Source organism: Syngnathus acus, chromosome 4, assembly GCF_901709675.1.
Source record: "Syngnathus acus chromosome 4, fSynAcu1.2, whole genome shotgun sequence".
In the NCBI taxonomy this organism is placed as follows: Eukaryota; Metazoa; Chordata; class Actinopteri; order Syngnathiformes; family Syngnathidae; genus Syngnathus; species Syngnathus acus.
In genome coordinates this window covers 6,373,283-6,393,008 of record NC_051090.1, presented here as the reverse complement: position 1 = coordinate 6,393,008, position 19,726 = coordinate 6,373,283, and the positions used below count along the sequence as shown (strand labels likewise).

Here is a 19,726-nt window from a genome sequence, read left to right as displayed (position 1 = left end):
AAATAGATGGCTAGGTAGATGTCCTAATTCTGGAGTCGTTCAAGAGAATAACTTACTTACGCCTCACTTACACACGCATATATATATATATATAATTGAATTATTGAATATAAAAATAAGTACGTTTAATTGTTACAGTTTTTCTGCCAGGTTAATTAGTCCGTTAATTAAATTATTAATTAAATGATATAACAGATCGCAATTTGTTTGGCGCATGCGCAATGGACACTTATGTAACCGATTTTCTCAACTAACTTTTTAATTTGGAGTCATGAGGAGTTAATGTGTTCCATTGTTCCGTGTGCAGTAAACTGGTAAGTTATTATTCGCCGAATAACTTGCATACAACAAATACTACCTCAAGAGCAAGCGAGGTTTGGACTACGGGCGTTAATGTTAATGCTAGCGTTGCTAATTACACAATTACTTTGTGTGTGTACTGTTTCTATTGTACTTTCTTCCTGTTCATTCATCGTGTTGCGCTTGTTATTGCTTGTGCGTAAGAAAGCGTCGCTGCAATAGTTTTGTCCATTTATAAGTATCAAGCAGTATTAAACAATTACAACGCTAATTAGGTAACAACTGGTCGTAAATTCAAAAGGCTGCCCCTAAGTGGCACAGAAGCTAACTGCAAGTCAAGCCCAGCGCACGAACTGCCATGAGGGAAGTTAAAATGTGTCTCCAATTTTACATTGAAAGTCATATTATGTTTCTTTTAAGCGTTGCTGAGTTGTGTAATTTTGTACATTTTAGTTTTGGGTGGTAAACGTCTTTGATTGGAATGACACTTATAATACATGTACTTGACTGATGCGGAACCTTTCTCCTTTCTTACGTTTTGCCGGAACTTTATAACAGACGTACGGCGGTGTTGCTTCTTTCACGTATAAACAAAATTCAACCGCTGGTAAACACGAACGCATGATAATCGTGTCAGTTATTTTATTTTAGTAAAGCGGTTTTTGTTTTTTTTCTCAAAAATACGCAATTTTGTTTTAAAAACAAATAAAAGCAAAACAGATCTCGCAAAGCATGCTGGGACTAGGAAAGTGGTAAATGTATCTACATCTAAACTATTTTAAGTCGTCTTAACCAGAATTCTTCTCTAGTTTGTCTTTTTACTTGTCGTGGTGTAGTGCATTTGGACAAAAGTACACACTAGGTTGCCCTCTGGGTAAAAATGGTACCCTCGCAGATGACTTCCCGCCGCGGCCCATGTTTGAGTTAAGACTATACTTTCAGGGATCATTTCTATAGTTCTTATCTTGAGAAATGTTTTTCTAAAGTGACGGTCTTGCTAACTACGATGACGAGAATTGATGTTCCTTCCTGAGCGTGAAGCTGGCGTAGGATAATGATTTATCATATGTCCTTCACCTTTGATGAACGTTCTTTACTTCCTTGTGGAGTATTGAGGGAAGGAACATGATCAGAGTAGTTCTTTTTAAAATGTAAAATCAAACTGCGATATTACAGTCCACCATGGAAATTAGAGCATTTCAATTGCGACGTTTAACATGTATGTCGCTGTTACGACCTAAATGACAGCATCAAGCTTCCTCTGTGACAAGGAAAGTTTAATATTTATAACTTACTAACCCTAACACTATACTGTTAAAGAAGGATCTTAGAACCAATATCTTTTTCTCGGCTGGATGTCTCTCTAGAGTTCATCCGTATCTCCAAAACATTTTTTTCCACTCCTCAAAGCATAATTGACAGGTCTGTCTTTCTAAAGAATTACTCCAAATGCAGTTCCTTATATTTTTCTCGAAATCAAGTAATATCTAAGTATTCTAATGGCTAATCATATCGAAAATGTAACTGATATATATATACTCCTATTGAATGTAGTGGTTGATGTTTTCTTTAACAGCATTAGGAAGCTCCGCTTTCGCAGAGCAACAAAAAATTGAGATAGACTCTTGTTGTTCCTCCCCACGGAAATCTTTAGTAAAAGGCGAAAGATTTATGCGATCTGAAGAGAAACAAGAGTGAACTACGGAGTCATGTCTAAACGGGCCACCCGATTGCTGGTCTCACCAGATTAACAGGCGGTCTCACGCTGAAATTGCAGCAACCATTCCTTCTAATACAAACAATAGACGTTCATAGATTTACTATACTTAGAAGGACTCAACCTAAATAGACAGTTTAAACCAGTATTTTGTGTTCATTAATGTGGTTTTTTCCTTTAAACATTGTTGGCGCACAGGATTATGGGTACCTATCGATTGGGCGACTATTTTGAGTGTGAGTTTTGAACGTATAAACAGTTGTATGTCTTGGTCCGTGTACTTTTGGTATGAGAGAACGGGAAATGATCCGATTTCCGTGAGTTATTTTCAAATTTGTAATTTCAGATTTTTATTCAACACAAATCGGGAAACAAAAGACGATCGTAATTTCTCAAATGAGTGTTAAAAAATGCTGGAATGGATTGGAATGCAATTCACCTCCACTGCGATGGTGGCGTGCGAGGGTTAATGTAATTTGCCACAGCAGGAAATAGGAAGTAGTTTGGCGAAGTGGGCCGCGTGTTTTTTTGCTGCGTGTTTTTTTTTTTTTTTTTTTCGTCAAAAGGTTCATCAAACAGCTATTGTGCTTTCGGTCCCGAAATGTATCCAAAGATCGGATTGTTTTTGGCGAATGACTAATTCGTTTTGTTGGTCATTAAAAGCTATTCCCATCAGGAGCTCAGTTCATCGTTATTCTATTGGGTCAACGTGAACCACCTGACACTAAACCTACTTGAACACACGAAAATCTGCAACCATTTGTTCGATGCACAGGTTGAAAACAGCACAGTGACGCATTATCATTCCAAACTGTTAATAGTTGTTGTTTGGGTGGTCGCGGTACGTGGCATTAGTATGAGTCGATATATTTAAACCGTAACTTGAATTGGTAGTCTCTTTATTTAAGTGGTTTCCTCAGACCCACTTTTGGTTATCGCTTCTCGGCCTTTTGGCTAAGATCAAGTGTAGTATCTGTTCTTATCAGTTTAATATCTGATACGTCCCCTATCCGGGGACCATATATTAAATTGATTTTTGGAATAGGGAGATGGAATAGGGGCTTGCTCCGTCCACTCCACGCATCGACCTGGTATTGCAGTACCTCCAGGAACGGTGCACCCCCCTCTACTGGTCAAATCAAGAGTAATTTACTCAGGAAGCCATCGCATTCCGTTAGCTTCATTCTCACAGGATGAAGCAGAAAGTCATGTCTTGATGGGGTTTGATTCAAGTTCATGACGGCTCGATTTATACGTAACCGTTCTAAAATATGGTTAAAATGTCTTTCTTTGCTTGAGATTTTTTTGAGATCATTGTTCCAGGAATTTTTAGTAAAATTCTTCTCAAATTTTTAAGAAAATGTCATTTTCAAAACTTGTTCAGAAAAAGAAATATATATATTTTTCTGCGGTAATGTTGGAGATTTTCAATAAATACAAATTCATACCGTTTTAGGGTTCTCAGATGAAAAGAGGCAATGCATGATGGGCATGTTTTGACTTCATTTATTATGGTTTATTATGGTTGCTGCCATCACCACTAGATGGCGACTCTAAGAAAAAGGAGGTGAACAAAGGCGTGGAGGCAGTAGAAAGAGAAGCAAAGCATCAGTTTTCAGTTTATTTAAAGGAAAGGTCGACATGTAACATCAAAGTTTCATGGACTGGCCTGACTCAGTTCAAGAACTGTTTTACAGCAGGTTCCTATAACATTACATACATTTCAATACAATATATATATATATATTATTGTTAATGGGTGCAAGTTTGGTTTGTTATTAAAAAATATGTGTATAGCCGTTTAAAGCATGATGGCAATGTTTTTGAATCTATTTTTTACTTAATTTATAATGTTTTGGTTTTGTAATGACTAAAGGTATACTATGTTAACAGTTCTACGAATGCTGTCTCATCCACCGAATATGTGTGCTCACACTTTTGTGGCAAATTAGCCTCTGACTGAAGATGGTGTGCGCGGTAAAGACCTCGGCCCCGGCGACTTGTACAACTCATACTTACCTGGCAGGGGAGATACCATGATCAAGAAGGTGGTTCACCCAGGGTGAGGCTCAGCCATTGCACTCCGGGTGTGCTGACCCCTGCGAATTCCCCAAATGTGGGAATCTCGACTGCATAATTTCTGGTAGTGGGGGACTGCGTTCGCGCTCTCCCCTGATCAAAATGTGAATGGTAACCAAATAATGATCAACAATTGCGTTTCAGCCAAATATAAAATGCACCACTTGATGGCGATTCTATGGAAATGTTTACACTCAAAACGTGTCGTTGAGTCCACGCTTGCTCTGCTGCTCATAGCGTTCGGTTCCAACTCCCTTCCCCGACCTGTTTGTTTGCATTGTGCACGTTCTCCACTCTGGTTTCCTTCCATTTCCCCCAAACATGCATGATAGGCCCATTGAGCGCTCCATCAGACTGTACAACCAGGCCGATCACTGTAGCTAACGGACAATAATAACATGCAATAATTACGTGCAATAACCATATGTGCAATCATATGTGCAATATCTGTCTACCTCACACTTTTCTTACCTGCTTTTTTGCACTGTTTTTCTTCCTTTGCACAATTTTTTTATCTAATATTTTTTTATCTCCACTGTGTATTGTGTATATACTGTCCATATTTTTTAATTATATATATCTTTTACTTTACTTTACTGTGTATATGTTAAGTGTACTGCTGCTAACACAGGAGTTTCCCCTTTGAGGGAATAATAAAGGATTATCTAATCTAATCTAAAAACGCCCATAGGTGCGAGTGCGGACGGTTTTCCGTCTCTGTGTGCCCTGCGATTGGCTGGCAACTGGTTCAGGGTGTCCCCCGCTTACTGCCCGATGACAGCTGGGATAGGCTCCAGCACGCCCGCGACCCCCGTGGGGACTAAGCGGTACAGAAAAGGGATGGATGGATGGACGTCGACGCTCAATCTAATCTAACATAGTCCTTTACTTGTCGTGGTGTAGTGAATTTGGACAAAGGTTGCCCCCTGGGTAAGAATGGTACCCTCGCAGATGACTTCCCGCCGCGGCCCATGGTTGAGTTAAGACTATACTTTCAGGGATCATTTCTATAGTTCTTGACTTGAGGAATGCTTTTCTAAAGTGACGGTCTAGCTAACTACGATGATGAGAGTTGATGATCCTTCCTGAGCGTGAAGCTGGTGTAGGATAATGATTTATCATATGTCCTTCACCTTTGATGAACGTTCTTTACTTCCTTGTGGAGTATTGAGGGAAGGAACATGATCAGAGTAGTTCTTTTTAAAATGTAAAATCAAACTGCGATATCATTGTCCATGTAAATTAGAGCATTGTTTCAATTGCGACGTTTAACACATATGTCGCTGTTACGACCTAAATGACAGCATCAAGCTTCCTCTGTGACAAGGAAAGTTTAATATTAATAACTTACATTAACACTATACTGTTAAAGAAGGATTTTAGAACCAATATCTTTTTCTCGGCTGGATGTCTCTCTAAACAGTTCATCCGTATCTCCAAAACATTTTTTTCCCACTCCTCAAAGCATAATTGACAGGTCTGTCTTTCTAAAGAATTATTCCAAACGCAGTTTTTCTCGAAATCAAGTAACATTTAAGTATTCTAATCATATTATATCGAAAATGTAACTATATTACGTAAGGTAAATCTGCTGAATTGAATGTAGGTTAGTTCGTGATTGATGTTTTCTTTAACAGCATTAGGTAGCTCCGCTTTCGCAGAGAATCAAAAAATTGAGATAGACTCTTGTTGTTCCTCCCCACGGAAATCTTTAGTAAAAGGCGAAAGATTTATACGATCTGAAGAGAAACAAGAGTGAACTACTGAGTCGGGTCGAAACGGGCCACCCCATTGCTGGTCTCACCAAACTAACAGGCGGTCTCACGCTGAAATTGCAGCAACCATTCCTTCTAATGCAAAAAATAGACGTTCATAGATTTACTATACTTAGAAGGACTCAACCTAAATAGACAGTTTAAACGAGTATTTTGTGTTCATTAATGTGTTTTTTCCTTTAAACATTGTTGGCGCACAGGATTATGGATACCTGATTCACGACGTTGGCGCTCGTTATTTCAAACAGCGTCACCTATCGATTGGGCAACTATTTTGAGTGTGAGTTTTGAACGTTGTATGTCTTGGTCCGTGTACTTTTGGTATGAGAGAACGGGAAATGATCCGATTTCCGTGTGTTATTTTCAAATTTGTAATTTCAGATTTTTATTCAACACAAATCGGGAAACAAAAGACGATCGTAATTTCTCAAATGAGTGTTAAAAAATGCTGGAATGGATTGGAATGCAATTCACCTCCACTGCGATGGTGGTGTTCGAGGGTTAATGTAATTTGCCACAGCAGGAAATAGGAAGTAGTTTGGCGAAGTGGGCCGCGTGTTTTTTTGCTGCGTGTTTTTTTTTTTTTTCGTCAAAATGTTCATCAAACAGCTATTGTGCTTTCGGTCCCGAAATGTATCCAAAGATCGGATTGTTTTTGGCGAATGACTAATTCGTTTTGTTGGTCATTAAAAGCTATTCCCATCAGGAGCTCAGTTGGGTCAACGTGAACCACGTGACACTAAACCTACGTGAACACACGAAAATCTGCAACCATTTGTTCGATGCACAGGTTGAAAACAGCACAGTGACGCACTATCATTCCAAACTGTTAATAGTTGTTGTTTGGGTGGTCGGTACGTGGCATTAGTATGAGTCGATATATTCAAACCGTAACTTGAATTGGTAGTCTCTTTATTTAAGTAGTTTCCTCAGACCCAGTTTTGGTTATCGCTTCTCGGCCTTTTGGCTAAGATCAAGTGTAGTATCTGTTCTTATCAGTTTAATATCTGATACGTCCCCTATCCGGGGACCATATATTAAATTGATTTTTGGAATAGGGAGATGGAATAGGGGCTTGCTCCGTCCATTCCACGCATCGACCTGGTATTGCAGTACCTCCAGGAACGGTGCACCCCCCTCTACTGGTCAAATCAAGAGTAATTTACTAAGGAAGACATCGCAATCCGTTAGCTTCATTCTCACAGGATAAAGCAGAAAGTCATGTCTTGATGGGGTTTGATTCAAGTTCATGACGGCTCGACTTGAGCGGCAGCAAAAATTTACGTAACCGTTCTAAAATATGATTAAAATGTCTTTCATTGCTTGAGATTTTCCTATCATTGTTCCATGAATTTTTAGTACAATTCCTGTTCTCAAATTTTTGAGAAAATGTCATTTTCAAAACTTGTTCAGAAAAAGAAGTATATATATTTTTCTGCGGTAATGTTGGAGATTTTCAATAAATACAAATTCATGCCGTTTTAGGGTTCTCAGGTGAAAAGAGGCAATGCACGATGGGCATGTTTTTACTTCATTTATTATGTCACAGGTTGAAAACAGCACAGTGACGCATTATCATTCCAAACTGTTAATAGTTGTTGTTTGGGTGGTCGCGGTACGTGGCATTAGTATGAGTCGATATATTCAAACCGTAACTTGAATTGGTAGTCTCTTTATTTAAGTAGTTTCCTCAGACCCAGCTTTGGTTATCGCTTCTCGGCCTTTTGGCTAAGATCAAGTGTAGTATCTGTTCTTATCAGTTTAATATCTGATACGTCCCCTATCCGGGGACCATATATTAAATTGATTTTTGGAACATGGAGATGGAATAGGGGCTTGCTCCGTCCACTCCACGCATCGACCTGGTATTGCAGTACCTCCAGGAACGGTGCACCCCCCCTCTACCGGTCAAATCAAGAGTAGTCTACTTAGGAAGCCATCGCAATCCGTTAGCTTCATTCTCACAGGATAAAGCAGAAAGTCATGTCTTGATGGGGTTTGATTCAAGTTCATGACGGCTCGACTTGAGCGGCAGCAAGAATTTACGTAACCGTTCTAAATATGGTTAAAATGTCTTTCAATGCTTGAGATTTTCCTATCATTATTCCAGGAATTTTTAGTCCAATTCTTGTTCCCAAAATGTTAAGAAAATGTCATTTTCAAAACTTGTTCAGAAAAAGAAATATATACATATTTCTGCGGTAGTGTTGGAGATTTTCAATAAATACAAAATATTCATACCGTTTTAGGGTTCTCAGGTGAAAAGAGGCAATGCACGATGGGCATGTTTTTACGTCATTTATTATGGTTTATTATGGTTGCTGCCATCACCACTAGATGGCAGTAGAAAAAGAAGCAAAGCATGATGGTAATGTTTTTGAATCTATTTTTTACTTGATTTATAATGTTTTGGTTTTGTAATGGCTAAAGGTGTACTAAGGTTAACCGTTCTACGAATGCTGTCTCATCCACCGAATGTGTGCTCACACTTTTGTGGCAAATTAGCCTCTGACTGAAGATGGTGTGCGCGGTAAAGACCTCGGCCCCGGCGACTTGTACAACTCATACTTACCTGGCAGGGGAGATACCATGATCAAGAAGGTGGTTCACCCAGGGTGAGGCTCAGCCATTGCACTCCGGTTGTGCTGACCCCTGCGAATTCCCCAAATGTGGGAATCTCGACTGCATAATTTCTGGTAGTGGGGGACTGCGTTCGCGCTCTCCCCTGATTTTCCTGTACAATACAAACAGCAATGCAATAAAAGTATGCTCACACGAATCATAAGTACAGTGTCGGGATACACTGAACGCTTTGGAGCATTAACTGCACTCAGCAACTGTGCGTTTACTTGCCGAGTAAACAAATTAGTAATTGCAAAATAAAATGTAATTACTACGTTCCCGACTCGTTCATGATACGAACGTATCTTTATGTAAAAATAAAAATAATAGACCTTGATATAACTTTCATATAACCTGCTTTCTGGAATAGCCCCACGGATCATTTCCCGTTCTCCATTTACCTACACTATAAAGAAAGACTAATGGCCAAAAGGTACGTGGACCCAGACATACAACTGATTTTATTTGCAGTACTCACACACACAAAAAAAAAAGTCGCCCAATCGATAGGCGACGCTGTCATAAAAAAAAAAGTACTAACGTCATCGTGTACCCACAATCCTTTGCGCTGACATTGTTTACGAGCACGAACTACATTTCTAAACACCAAATACTTGTTTGAACTATACGTCTTGGTTGGGCGTTAGGTCATCCTAACTAGAGCAAATATATCAAGGTCTATTATTTTAAGGGGTTGTTACAAATTGAGTGCGACACCGCCTGCTAATTTGGTGAGACCAGCAATGGGGTAGCCCGTTTCGACATCCATGAAACAGTTCACTCTTGTTTCTCTTCAGATCGTATAAATCTTTCGCCTTTTACTAAAGATTTCCGTGGGGAGGAACAACAAGAGTCTATCTCAATTTTTTGATGCTCTGCGAAAGCGTAGCTTCCTCTCTCTGTCTAAAAATAATTGAAGTCGTAGTTGCCAATTGCCCAAGTTAAACGCCGTCTAACAATCTGGTATATCAATGCAGCTTAATCTTTGGTGGTCCCCATTTGAATAAATCAGACATTTGGTTTAACTACTTTATATGACAATGTTTTACATTGCTATATGAGTTGGTGTCCTCCAAATTAACAAATGTCGGCATAACGGATTTTTTTTCAACCTTTTATTCAAACACATTCGGTATAATAACACCGTCAACTACAATCCAACAAATACAAAATTAAAACATCAATGTCGGCATAACGTGTGTCGGCTGCCATAGCAGCAACGCTCTCTTACTCGTGAATCTTCGCGAACGAACCTGAAAATGGCGGTGTACCTAATAGTGTCCGAATGACGTCACAGATCAAACAGCCAATCAGAAAGTGGGGGTGAGGGCGGGTGTGGCACTTTTCACTTAAAGCAGGGGTGTCGACCTCCAGTCCTCGAGGGGCCGCGTTCCAATATGTTTTCCAAGTTACCCTCGTTAAGCGCACCTGCGTGAAAAGTTTTTGGTCTTTTCACGTTCTGCAGGAGCTAAAACTTTTCACGCAGGTGCACTTAACGAGGGAATCACACGGACACTCCATTAGGTACACCGCCATTTTCAAGTGTACCTAATAACAGGCCACTTTAGTAGGGAAATATCATGGTCAAAGGTCACAGGTGTCAAGCTCTAGTCCTCGGGGCCGCGTTCCAATATGTTTTCCAAGTTACCCTCGTTAAGCGCACCTGCGTGAAAAGTTTTAGCTCATTTCATGTTCTGCAGTAGCTAAAACTTTTCACGCAGGTGCACTTAACGAGGGAATCACACGGACACTCCATTAGGTACACCGCCATTTTCAAGTGTACCTAATAACAGGCCACTTTATTAGGGAAATACCATGTTCAAAGGTCACAGGTGTCAAGCTCTAGTCCTCGGGGCCGCGTTCCAATATGTTTTCCAAGTTACCCTCGTTAAGCGCACCTGCGTGAAAAGTTTTAGCTCATTTCATGTTCTGCAGTAGCTAAAACTTTTCACGCAGGTGCACTTAACGAGGGAATCACACGGACACTCCATTAGGTACACCGCCATTTTCAAGTGTACCTAATAACAGGCCACTTTATTAGGGTGTCAAGCTCTAGTCCTCGGGGCTCTAACCCTAACCCTAGCTCCAGCTCTAACCCTAGCTCTAACCCTAGCTCTAACCCTAACCCTATCTCTAACCCTAACCCAAGCTCTCAATCTTTGAAAACATGTTGGAACGCGGCCCCGAGGACTAGAGCTTGACACCTGTGACCTTTGACCATGATATTTCCCTAATAAAGTGGCCTGTTATTAGGTACACTTGAAAATGGCGGTGTACCTAATGGAGTGTCCGTGTGATTCCCTCGTTAAGTGCACCTGCGTGAAAAGTTTTAGCTCCTGCAGAACGTGAAAAGACCAAAAACTTTTCACGCAGGTGCGCTTAACGAGGGTAACTTGGAAAACATATTGGAACGCGGCCCCTCGAGGACTGGAGGTCGACACCCCTGGTCTAAGTGAAAAGTGCCACACCCGCCCTCACCCCCACTTTCTGATTGGCTGTTTGATCTGTGACGTCATTCGGACACTCTATTAGGTACACCGCCATTTTCAGGTTCGTTCGCGAAGATTCACGAGTAAGAGACAGCGTTGCTGCTATGGCAGCCGACACACGTTATGCCGACATTGATGTTTTAATTTTGTATTTGCTGGATTGTAGTTGACGGTGTTATTATACCGAATGTGTTTGAATAAAAGGTTGAAAAAAAAAAATCCGTTATGCCGACATTTGTTAATTTGGGGGACACCAACTCATAGTAATGTAAAACATATTGTCATACAAAGCAGTTAAACCAAATGTCTGATTTATTCAAATGGGGACCACCAAAAATTAAGCTGCATTGATATACCAGATTGTTAGACGGCGTTTAACTTGGGCAATTGGCCGTTACGACTTTAATTATTTTTAGACAGAGAGAGGAAGCTCCGCTTTCGCAGAGCATCAAAAAATTGAGATAGACTCTTGTTGTTCCTCCCCACGGAAATCTTTAGTAAAAGGCGAAAGATTTATACGATCTGAAGAGAAACAAGAGTGAACTGACTCATGAATGTCGAAACGGGCCACCCCATTGCTGGTCTCACCAAATTAGCAGGCGGTGTCGCACTCATGTTGTAACAACCCATTTTATTTTTAATAAAAATAATAGACCTTGATATATTTGCTCTATTTAGGATGACCTAACGCCCAACCAAGACGTATAGTTCAAACAAGTATTTGGTGTTTAGAAATGTCGTTCGTCCTCGTAAACAATGTCGGCGCAAAGGATTGTGGGTACACGATGACGTTAGTACTTTTTTTTTTATGACAGCGTCGCCTATCGATTGGGCGACTATTTTTTTTTTTTTAGTGTGAGTATTGCAAATAAAATCAGTTGTATGTCTGGTTCCACGTACCTTTTGGCCATTAGTTTTTCTTTATAGTTTAGGTACATTTTACTTTGCAATTACTAATTTGTTTATTCGGCAAGTAAACGCACAGTTGCAGAGTGCAGTTAATGCTCCAAAGCGCTCGGTGTATGCCGACACTGATCTTAAGATTCGTGCAAGCATACTTTTATTGCATTGCTGTTTGTATTGTACAGGAAAATCAGGGGAGAGCGCGAACGCAGTCCCCCACTACCAGAAATTATGCAGTCGAGATTCCCACATTTGGGGAATTCGCAGGGGTCAGCACAACCGGAGTGCAATGGCTGAGCCTCACCCTGGGTGAACCACCTTCTTGATCATGGTATCTCCCCTGCCAGGTAAGTATGAGTTGTACAAGTCGCCGGGGCCGACGTCTTTACCGCGCAAACCATCTTCAGTCAGAGGCTAATAATGCTACAAAAGTGTGAGCACACATACTCAGTGGATGAGACAGCATTCGTAGAACTGTTAACTTAATACCTTTAGTCATTGACCAAACCAATGTAAATAAGAAAAAGAAAACATACATCTGTCATTCCCAACATGCATTGCTTCTTTTCCTGCGCATCACGTGATTCCTGTTTCTTTTTGTGGTCAGGCGCGGAAGTCAATGCTGCTGCCATCTAGCGGTGTAACGGCATATACGCTTTAACAAAACGGGTTTAGAAAGGCCAATCCAGGAAAATCCACATTTGCAAGAGTAAACACTTCATACACTAAAGTGCAAAGGAAAGAAATTAATAAAATACATCTTTAAAATATTGCTTTCTTCCTTACTAATACTAAGTGGGACTTCACCCCACCCTCTAAAACAACCCCTCTAAGTGACCTGTTAGGCCCTAACAATCGAGGGGAAATTAATTACTAAGAATCAAAAGGTGGCCCTCGTGTGGCACGGATGCTAACTGCAAGTATAACCAGCATTTAAAAGATGGTTAATTCGTCTTTTTAGCACACAGTATAATGTGTCGATGTACAAGTTGTAAAAAATTAAGCCATGTAAATTATAGTTACTTCAAAAAACATGACAGGTTGCTGCCATTGTTATTTGAACTCATACACGATTAAAACCACGTCGTGAGAAACATTAGGGGCACATCATTACAGATTGCTTAAATTTTATTTTAACCAACTTTAAAACACTACTCTGATCATGTTCCCTCCCTCAATACTCCACAAGGAAGTAAAGAACGTTCATCAAAGGTGAAGGACATATGATAAATCATTATCCTACACCAGCTTCACGCTCAGGAAGGAACATCAATTCTCATCATCGTAGTTAGCTAGACCGTCACTTTAGAAAAACATTCCTCAAGTCAAGAACTATAGAAATGATCCCTGAAAGTATAGTCTTAACTCAACCATGGGCCGCGGCGGAAAGTCATCTGCGAGGGTACCATTCTTACCCAGAGGGCAACCTTTGTCCAAATTCACTACACCACGACAAGTAAAGGACTATGTTAGATTAGATTGAGCGTCGACGTCCATCCATCCATCCATTTTCTGTACCGCTTAGTCCCCACGGGGGTCGCGGGCGTGCTGGAGCCTATCCCAGCTGTCATCGGGCAGTAGGCGGGGGACACCCTGAACCAGTTGCCAGCCAATCGCAGGGCACACAGAGACGGAAAACCGTCCGCACTCGCACCTACGGGCGTTTTTAGATTAGATTAGATAATCCTTTATTATTCCCTCAATGGGGAAACTCCTGTGTTAGCAGCAGTACACTTAACATATACACAGTAAAGTAAAAGATATATATAATTAAAAAATATGGACAGTATATACACAATACACAGTGGAGATAAAAAAATATTAGATAAAAAAATTGTGCAAAGGAAGAAAAACAGTGCAAAAAAGCAGGTAAGAAAAGTGTGAGGTAGACAGATATTGCACATATGATTGCACATATGGTTATTGCACGTAATTATTGCATATTATTATTGTCCGTTAGCTACAGTGATCGGCCTGGTTGTACAGTCTGATGGAGCGCTCAATGGGCCTATCATGCATGTTTGGGGGAAATGGAAGGAAACCAGAGTGGAGAACGTGCACAATGCAAACAAACAGGTCGGGGAAGGGAGTTGGAACCGAACGCTATGAGCAGCAGAGCAAGCGTGGACTCACAACGACACGTTTTAATTGTAAAAATATCCATAGAAACGCCATCAAGTGGTGAATTTTATATTTTGGCTGAAACGCAATTGTTGACCATTATTTGGTTACCATTCACATTTTGATCAGGGGAGAGCGCGAACGCAGTCCCCCACTACCAGAAATTATGCAGTCGAGATTCCCACATTTGGGGAATTCGCAGGGGTCAGCACAACCGGAGTGCAATGGCTGAGCCTCACCCTGGGTGAACCACCTTCTTGATCATGGTATCTCCCCTGCCAGGTAAGTATGAGTTGTACAAGTCGCCGGGGCCGAGGTCTTTACCGCGCACACCATCTTCAGTCAGAGGCTAATTTGCCACAAAAGTGTGAGCACACATATTCGGTGGATGAGACAGCTTTCGTAGAACTGTTAACATAGTACACCTTTAGTCATTACAAAACCAAAACATTATAAATTAAGTAAAAAATAGATTCAAAAACATTACCATCATGCTTTGCTTCTTTTTCTACTGCCATCTAGTGGTGATGGCAGCAACCATAATAAACCATAATAAATGAAGTAAAAACATGCCCATCGTGCATTGCCTCTTTTCACCTGAGAACCCTAAAACGGTATGAATTATGTATTTATTGAAAATCTCCAACATTATCGCAGAAAAATATATATATTTCTTTTTCTGAACAAGTTTTGAAAATGACATTTTCTTAAAATTTTGAGAACAAGAATTGTACTAAAAATTCCTGGAACAATGATAGGAAAATCTCAAGCAATGAAGGACATTTTAATCATATTTTAGAACGGTTACGTAAATTCTTGCTGCCGCTCAAGTTGAGCCATTATGAACTTGAATCAAACCCTATCAAGACGTCATTGACTTTGTGCTTTATCCTGTGAGACTGAAGCTAACGTACTGCGATGGCTTCCTGAGTAAATTACTCTTGATTTGACCAGTAGAGGGGGGTGCACCGTTCCTGGAGGTACTGCAATACCAGGTCGATGCGTGGAGTGGACGGAGCAAGCCCCTATTCCATCTCCCTGTTCCAAAAATCAATTTAATATATGGTCCCCGGATAGGGGACGTATCAGATATTAAACTGATAAGAACAGATACTACACTTGATCTTAGCCAAAAGGCCGAGAAGCGATAACCAGAAATTGGTCTGAGGAAACCACTTAAATAAAGAGACTACCAATTCAAGTTACGGTTTAAATATATCGACTCATACTAATGCCACGTACCGCGACCACCCAAACAACAACTATTAACAGTTTGGAATGATAATGCGTCACTGTGCTGTTTTCAACCTGTGCATCGAACAAATGGTTGCAGATTTTCGTGTGTTCAATTAGGTTTAGTGTCACGTGGTTCACGTTGACCCAATAGAATAACGATGAATGGGGCTCCTGATGGGAATAGCTTTTAATAACCAACAAAACGAATTAGTCATTCGCCAAAAACAATCCGATCTTTGGATACATTTCGGGACTGAAAGCACAATAGCTGTTTGATGAACATTTTGAACACGCACATACATTCCCACCATGCATTGCTTCTTTTCCTGCGCAACACTCACTTCCAGTTCTTTTTTGTGGTCAGGAGCGGTAGTCAATGCTGCTGCCATCTAGCGGTGTAACGGCATATACGCTTTAGAATTTTTCGTACTCGTTCCAGACAACAAACAAGAATATCAAGCTGTCTTTTGTGTATTTATTTTAAAACTAAAATCAAATAACCAGTCATTTTTCTACTTTTAATAGCTGCTTCCAAATGAAAAATCCAATGAGCCCCAGTACATTGTTCAATTAAGTATGTTTCAACAAGAAAAAAAGAGAGGCGAGGCAGAGTGAGCTTTAAAAATAACATTGGTTTATAAAACCCAGATATGACAGAATCACCAAAGTGTGTACAGAACTACAAATACATCAGAGAGAACAGTGTTATTTATACACTCAACATATACAAACTACTCAATTGAAGGAAGATGATCTACAAGGAGACATTCTTTATCTTTTCATCTTACTTTAAAATCACTTTTAGCCACAACTTAGGTTTCTTATCAATGTAGAACATCTATCTAACATCACATTCAGCTAGTCTACAAGGGAACATTACAACAGGGAAGGTGATCAACTATGAAGCACTTGAACGTCACGAGTGAAGCAAAAAACTGTGTGTCAGAGAAACACATCTTGGAGGCGTGCCACAGGCTTTTCAGCAGTTTCCTCTTCCCTCTGGTGGGCCCAATTGCATCCATCTACAACAACTCATGCCACAGCCACGATAGCTTCATGCACATTCACTAATGTACACTTAAAAACAAAATCATTCACATTTTTTTTAAATAGGTTCACATGAAAAAGAGCAGGATTAGAACAAACACGTACGCAAACAGAACCAAACAAAGCTACAAAATACTGCTTGTCCAAAATGGCAACATCAATCATGGCTGCTAATATAAATAGACACACCAGGAACAATAAATTAACTTGTATGTATATACATTGTTGAATGAAAAGCAGCATGCAAGCAAGGCAACTCTGTACAAAAACATTGTGTTGAGGGAAGCGATGTTTCGTGTATTGGGGGGGGGGAGGGAGAAGGGGGAACGTGACTTTCACTCGAAAGCACATTGCTTCTTGGCCTTTTGGAGTTGACTAGTAGTGCACACTTTTGCCTATTAACACTATTGTCCTACTACTATGTAGAAATGTCATACAATAGTAGAAAACCGTCACTAGTAACACCAGTTGGTCTTCGTCACTCCACTAGTGCACTGAATGGTTTTACTAGAGAAGACAAAGAGTCTACTAGTACATGGAGACCTTAAGATGACTATCAAGGATATGGAATACATTCCTTTTGCACAGATTGGTTTTGGGTCTGACAAGAAATTGAGTAGAAACGTTAGTCCAAAGATTAGAAAAAAAACATCATTGAGTGGATGCTCACTTAACGAGTAGAAACAAGACATTACCGCAACGACGACATTACAGTATTAATGCACATCAAAGTATTATATTACAAAGCAACATCCCTCGTTGTGTAAAAGTAGTTTGTATATTAAATGCACTTTTCCTGCAAGTGCCTCCAGTGTTGCGACAGCACTTGTTGAATTTCAACTAAGAACAAAATGACAAACAAACAAAAACAAGTATAAAATAATCTTCATCGAGGTCAAAGTAGTTGACGTGACTTGATATGCTGCGTGTTAAGAGTTCTTCCTCTGGTTTGTTTATGGAGTCTTTTGATTGTTTTTTTTTTGTCGTTGTCCCTGTTGATCCTGCAAGTAGTAGTCTAAAAAGGCATGTAAACAGTCGTCGGTGTAACTTGATTAGAAATCAAGCAAAACGTCGCCCGTGCAAGCAACAACAAAATTATTTACCTCCAATTTGTTTTCATTTTCATACAAACAGAAAAAAATGCCGTTTTTTTAGGCTTCAAATGAACACAATAGTTTGGAGATACTTGCTTTTTTTGTCGCACAGAAAAATGAAAGGATAGAGAAAAGGAAGATAAAGTATGGCAGCTTGGTAGGTTAGATTTTTTTATAAGATGAGTTTAAAACTGTTTGTGCTTCAACAATTTGTATCGCCACATTATAGTGTGTTTGTGTGTGTGTGTGTGTTTACATGAGGATGAGGGAACAAGGTCCTCTTTCTGAGTCCCTCATTGATTTAGTCACTGAGCAACAAAGCAAATATCTCCAATTTTATAGCTGTTTAAATTGAACAGAAACACTGAAGACATAAAAAACACGTATCTCCAAATTTTGTGAAATAAAAATAAAGGTATTGTTTTGCGTTGAATTTACTTTTACTTTTAAAACACAAATATTGGATTTTTTGTTTACCTTTTAGAAGGGGAAAAATGGGACTACATTCTGGTCAACATCTTTGTTTAAAAAAAATCCACGAATGTGAAAATACATTCTTGGTAATATTTGTTTCTAAAAAAAACAACATTCAGGAATACATTCTCTTCAGTATTTTGGTTTTTAAGTTTAAAAAAATCCATAAAATGTTGACATGCTATACATTCTTCTAAATATTTGTTTAAAGCTGAAAACAAAATAAAATCCACAAATTTGGAAATATATTATTTTTATATGCCACAACAAAAAATCCACAAAAGTTGGAGATCCAGGCATTTTTCATTTGTTTTTGCTCTTTTTAGATAAAAAGATACTCCTATTGTTTCCATGTTTTAAAATTAAATGAGAAAAACCCACCAAGTTTGGACGCTTTCGATAAAGATGGAGATACATGCTTTTCATTGCCAAGTGACATTTTTTGAAAAGGTTATTTTTAAAGTTTTAGACTAAAGGTTAAAATGGTGAAGAACGTCTATCCCTGTGCGTGAGTGCGTGAGTGCGTGAGTGCCTGAGTGTGTGTGTGTGTGTGTTTGTGTGTAGACAATGTTGCTGCTTGCTGGTGATTCAGCTGAAGGCTTCATCATCCGTATCTTCAATTAGAACCTTGGTGTCCTTTTTGGATCTACAAAAAAAAACAATGAATATGAGTCTACTTTTGCAGTCCCTCATTAACAGTCACTGAGTTTTCTCTTCTTACTGAGAAGACAGCAGGGGGCGCCGCAGCGTGAGGCTGTAGGACCTCTTCCAGGTCTTCTTGCCCGAGCGGTTCCGGACACCATCCTCTTGGTCCATCATCTGCTCCAGCAGCGTCTGGTCGTCCGCGTTGAGTGGCGCCACCGAAATATCTCGCACAGCTCGGAACTCGCCACAGTTGTTTAGGTGCTCGTTCTCCAGGCGAAAGAAGTTCCACACAAAACGCCTGCAGAGACGAAGGACAATGGCGTATGTCGGGACAGCTGTGAACGTAGGAGTCCCTCTGTGAGGAGAAAGCCTACCTGAAGACCTCAAGAGGAGCCAGCACGGTGGCCACGATGTCGCCCACCGAGTGAATCTTAGTCATAGTGGTCAAAGAGAGAGAAATTGTCCAGGCAAAACGCAGGATCACATCTTCTAAAATGGCACAGTAGTAGTAGGCCTACAAACAAAAAGGGGTTTGGATTAGACTCATTGTAACTAAACACCAGTCCAGCTCAATATTTATCAATAGTGTAGAAAAGTTATTTTTCATTTCAAAATGAGGTTGGAGAGGATGTGAATTTTCTTCCCCTCACACATTTAATTCATCTGTATGTATACTTTTGAATTGAATGACTGAACCAACTGTTTTCCCAAAAAGTCACATAGAAGGCCTAAATGTTCATCAAACACACAAAAAAATTCCCATTAATATTTTGCAGTTTGTGTCCTCAGGGCAGCCATTCTTTTGCCACCAGAGGGCGCCTGCATACCGCCAGTCACTGACTTAGTCAATTATGCTATTAGGCTGACTAAGTCAATTATGCTGTTAAGATAACGATGTGTGCATCTAAGTTTACCTTGTGCGGGTAAACAATCTCTTCTCTGAGGAAGGTGTTTTCTCCGGCCCCTCGGTCAAACAGTCCCCAGTCCATTCGGAGATCCCAGATCAGCGTGTAGCACGAGCTTATGGTGGAGAAGACGATCAGCAGGTAGAAAAACGTGTCGGCGTCAGTGTGGCCTTGCTCTGGAACACACACAAGAGGTACAGTGACCAATCTTTTGTGTCATATACCTAATAAGAAGCTCCTTCCCTCACTTCAAAATCGTTTTTTGTAAATGAAAATACCACATGATGGAGCCAAAGTTCTACTTTTCAATTGGACTTCA

At 40.0% G+C, this 19,726-nt stretch overlaps 1 protein-coding gene, 1 long non-coding RNA gene and 15 other non-coding genes across 19 annotated transcripts in view; 9 read left to right on the top strand and 8 right to left on the bottom strand.

Moving 5' to 3' along the window:
* The first annotated feature begins 1,226 nt into the window (after positions 1-1,226).
* LOC119122416 lies at positions 1,227-1,439 on the top strand. The gene has a single exon (XR_005097881.1). It is a non-coding gene; the product is annotated as a small nucleolar RNA U3 (small nucleolar RNA).
* A 445-nt stretch (positions 1,440-1,884) lies between these two features.
* On the bottom strand, positions 1,885-1,998 carry LOC119122434. The gene has a single exon (XR_005097898.1). It is a non-coding gene; the product is annotated as a U5 spliceosomal RNA (small nuclear RNA).
* Positions 1,999-2,951: 953 nt separating this feature from the next.
* LOC119122403 lies at positions 2,952-3,142 on the top strand. The gene has a single exon (XR_005097873.1). It is a non-coding gene; the product is annotated as a U2 spliceosomal RNA (small nuclear RNA).
* A 700-nt stretch (positions 3,143-3,842) lies between these two features.
* On the top strand, positions 3,843-8,609 carry LOC119122372. Its single transcript, XR_005097843.1, has 2 exons — positions 3,843-4,079; positions 8,390-8,609. It is a non-coding gene; the product is annotated as an uncharacterized LOC119122372 (long non-coding RNA).
* On the top strand, positions 4,029-4,192 carry LOC119122376. Its single transcript, XR_005097847.1, has one exon. It is a non-coding gene; the product is annotated as a U1 spliceosomal RNA (small nuclear RNA).
* LOC119122421 lies at positions 5,079-5,291 on the top strand. The gene has a single exon (XR_005097886.1). It is a non-coding gene; the product is annotated as a small nucleolar RNA U3 (small nucleolar RNA).
* LOC119122435 lies at positions 5,742-5,855 on the bottom strand. The gene has a single exon (XR_005097899.1). It is a non-coding gene; the product is annotated as a U5 spliceosomal RNA (small nuclear RNA).
* LOC119122405 lies at positions 6,819-7,009 on the top strand. The gene has a single exon (XR_005097875.1). It is a non-coding gene; the product is annotated as a U2 spliceosomal RNA (small nuclear RNA).
* On the top strand, positions 7,580-7,770 carry LOC119122397. Its single transcript, XR_005097868.1, has one exon. It is a non-coding gene; the product is annotated as a U2 spliceosomal RNA (small nuclear RNA).
* LOC119122430 lies at positions 8,436-8,599 on the top strand. The gene has a single exon (XR_005097894.1). It is a non-coding gene; the product is annotated as a U1 spliceosomal RNA (small nuclear RNA).
* Positions 8,610-9,270: 661 nt separating the features above from the next.
* LOC119122378 lies at positions 9,271-9,384 on the top strand. Its single transcript, XR_005097849.1, has one exon. It is a non-coding gene; the product is annotated as a U5 spliceosomal RNA (small nuclear RNA).
* A 2,026-nt stretch (positions 9,385-11,410) lies between these two features.
* On the bottom strand, positions 11,411-11,524 carry LOC119122426. Its single transcript, XR_005097890.1, has one exon. It is a non-coding gene; the product is annotated as a U5 spliceosomal RNA (small nuclear RNA).
* Positions 11,525-12,076: 552 nt separating this feature from the next.
* LOC119122419 lies at positions 12,077-12,240 on the bottom strand. Its single transcript, XR_005097884.1, has one exon. It is a non-coding gene; the product is annotated as a U1 spliceosomal RNA (small nuclear RNA).
* A 795-nt stretch (positions 12,241-13,035) lies between these two features.
* On the bottom strand, positions 13,036-13,248 carry LOC119122415. Its single transcript, XR_005097880.1, has one exon. It is a non-coding gene; the product is annotated as a small nucleolar RNA U3 (small nucleolar RNA).
* Positions 13,249-14,132: 884 nt separating this feature from the next.
* Positions 14,133-14,296, bottom strand: LOC119122408. Its single transcript, XR_005097877.1, has one exon. It is a non-coding gene; the product is annotated as a U1 spliceosomal RNA (small nuclear RNA).
* A 668-nt stretch (positions 14,297-14,964) lies between these two features.
* On the bottom strand, positions 14,965-15,155 carry LOC119122398. Its single transcript, XR_005097869.1, has one exon. It is a non-coding gene; the product is annotated as a U2 spliceosomal RNA (small nuclear RNA).
* A 699-nt stretch (positions 15,156-15,854) lies between these two features.
* The window catches only part of xpr1a (xenotropic and polytropic retrovirus receptor 1a), a 36,160-nt gene continuing 32,288 nt past the window's right edge, over positions 15,855-19,726 (bottom strand). The window contains exons 12-16 of one of the 3 annotated variants that reach the window (XM_037250682.1): positions 19,417-19,583; positions 18,877-19,016; positions 18,579-18,800; positions 18,411-18,503; positions 15,855-18,376 (exon numbers count right to left, since the gene is read on the bottom strand). In XM_037250682.1, the coding sequence (XP_037106577.1) occupies positions 18,446-18,503; positions 18,579-18,800; positions 18,877-19,016; positions 19,417-19,583 (587 nt within the window). In that variant the 3' untranslated portion in view covers positions 15,855-18,376; positions 18,411-18,445. The remainder of the gene's footprint in view (positions 18,377-18,410; positions 18,504-18,578; positions 18,801-18,876; positions 19,017-19,416; positions 19,584-19,726) is intronic. The other 2 variants (XM_037250683.1, XM_037250684.1) reach the window with 2 other exon arrangements.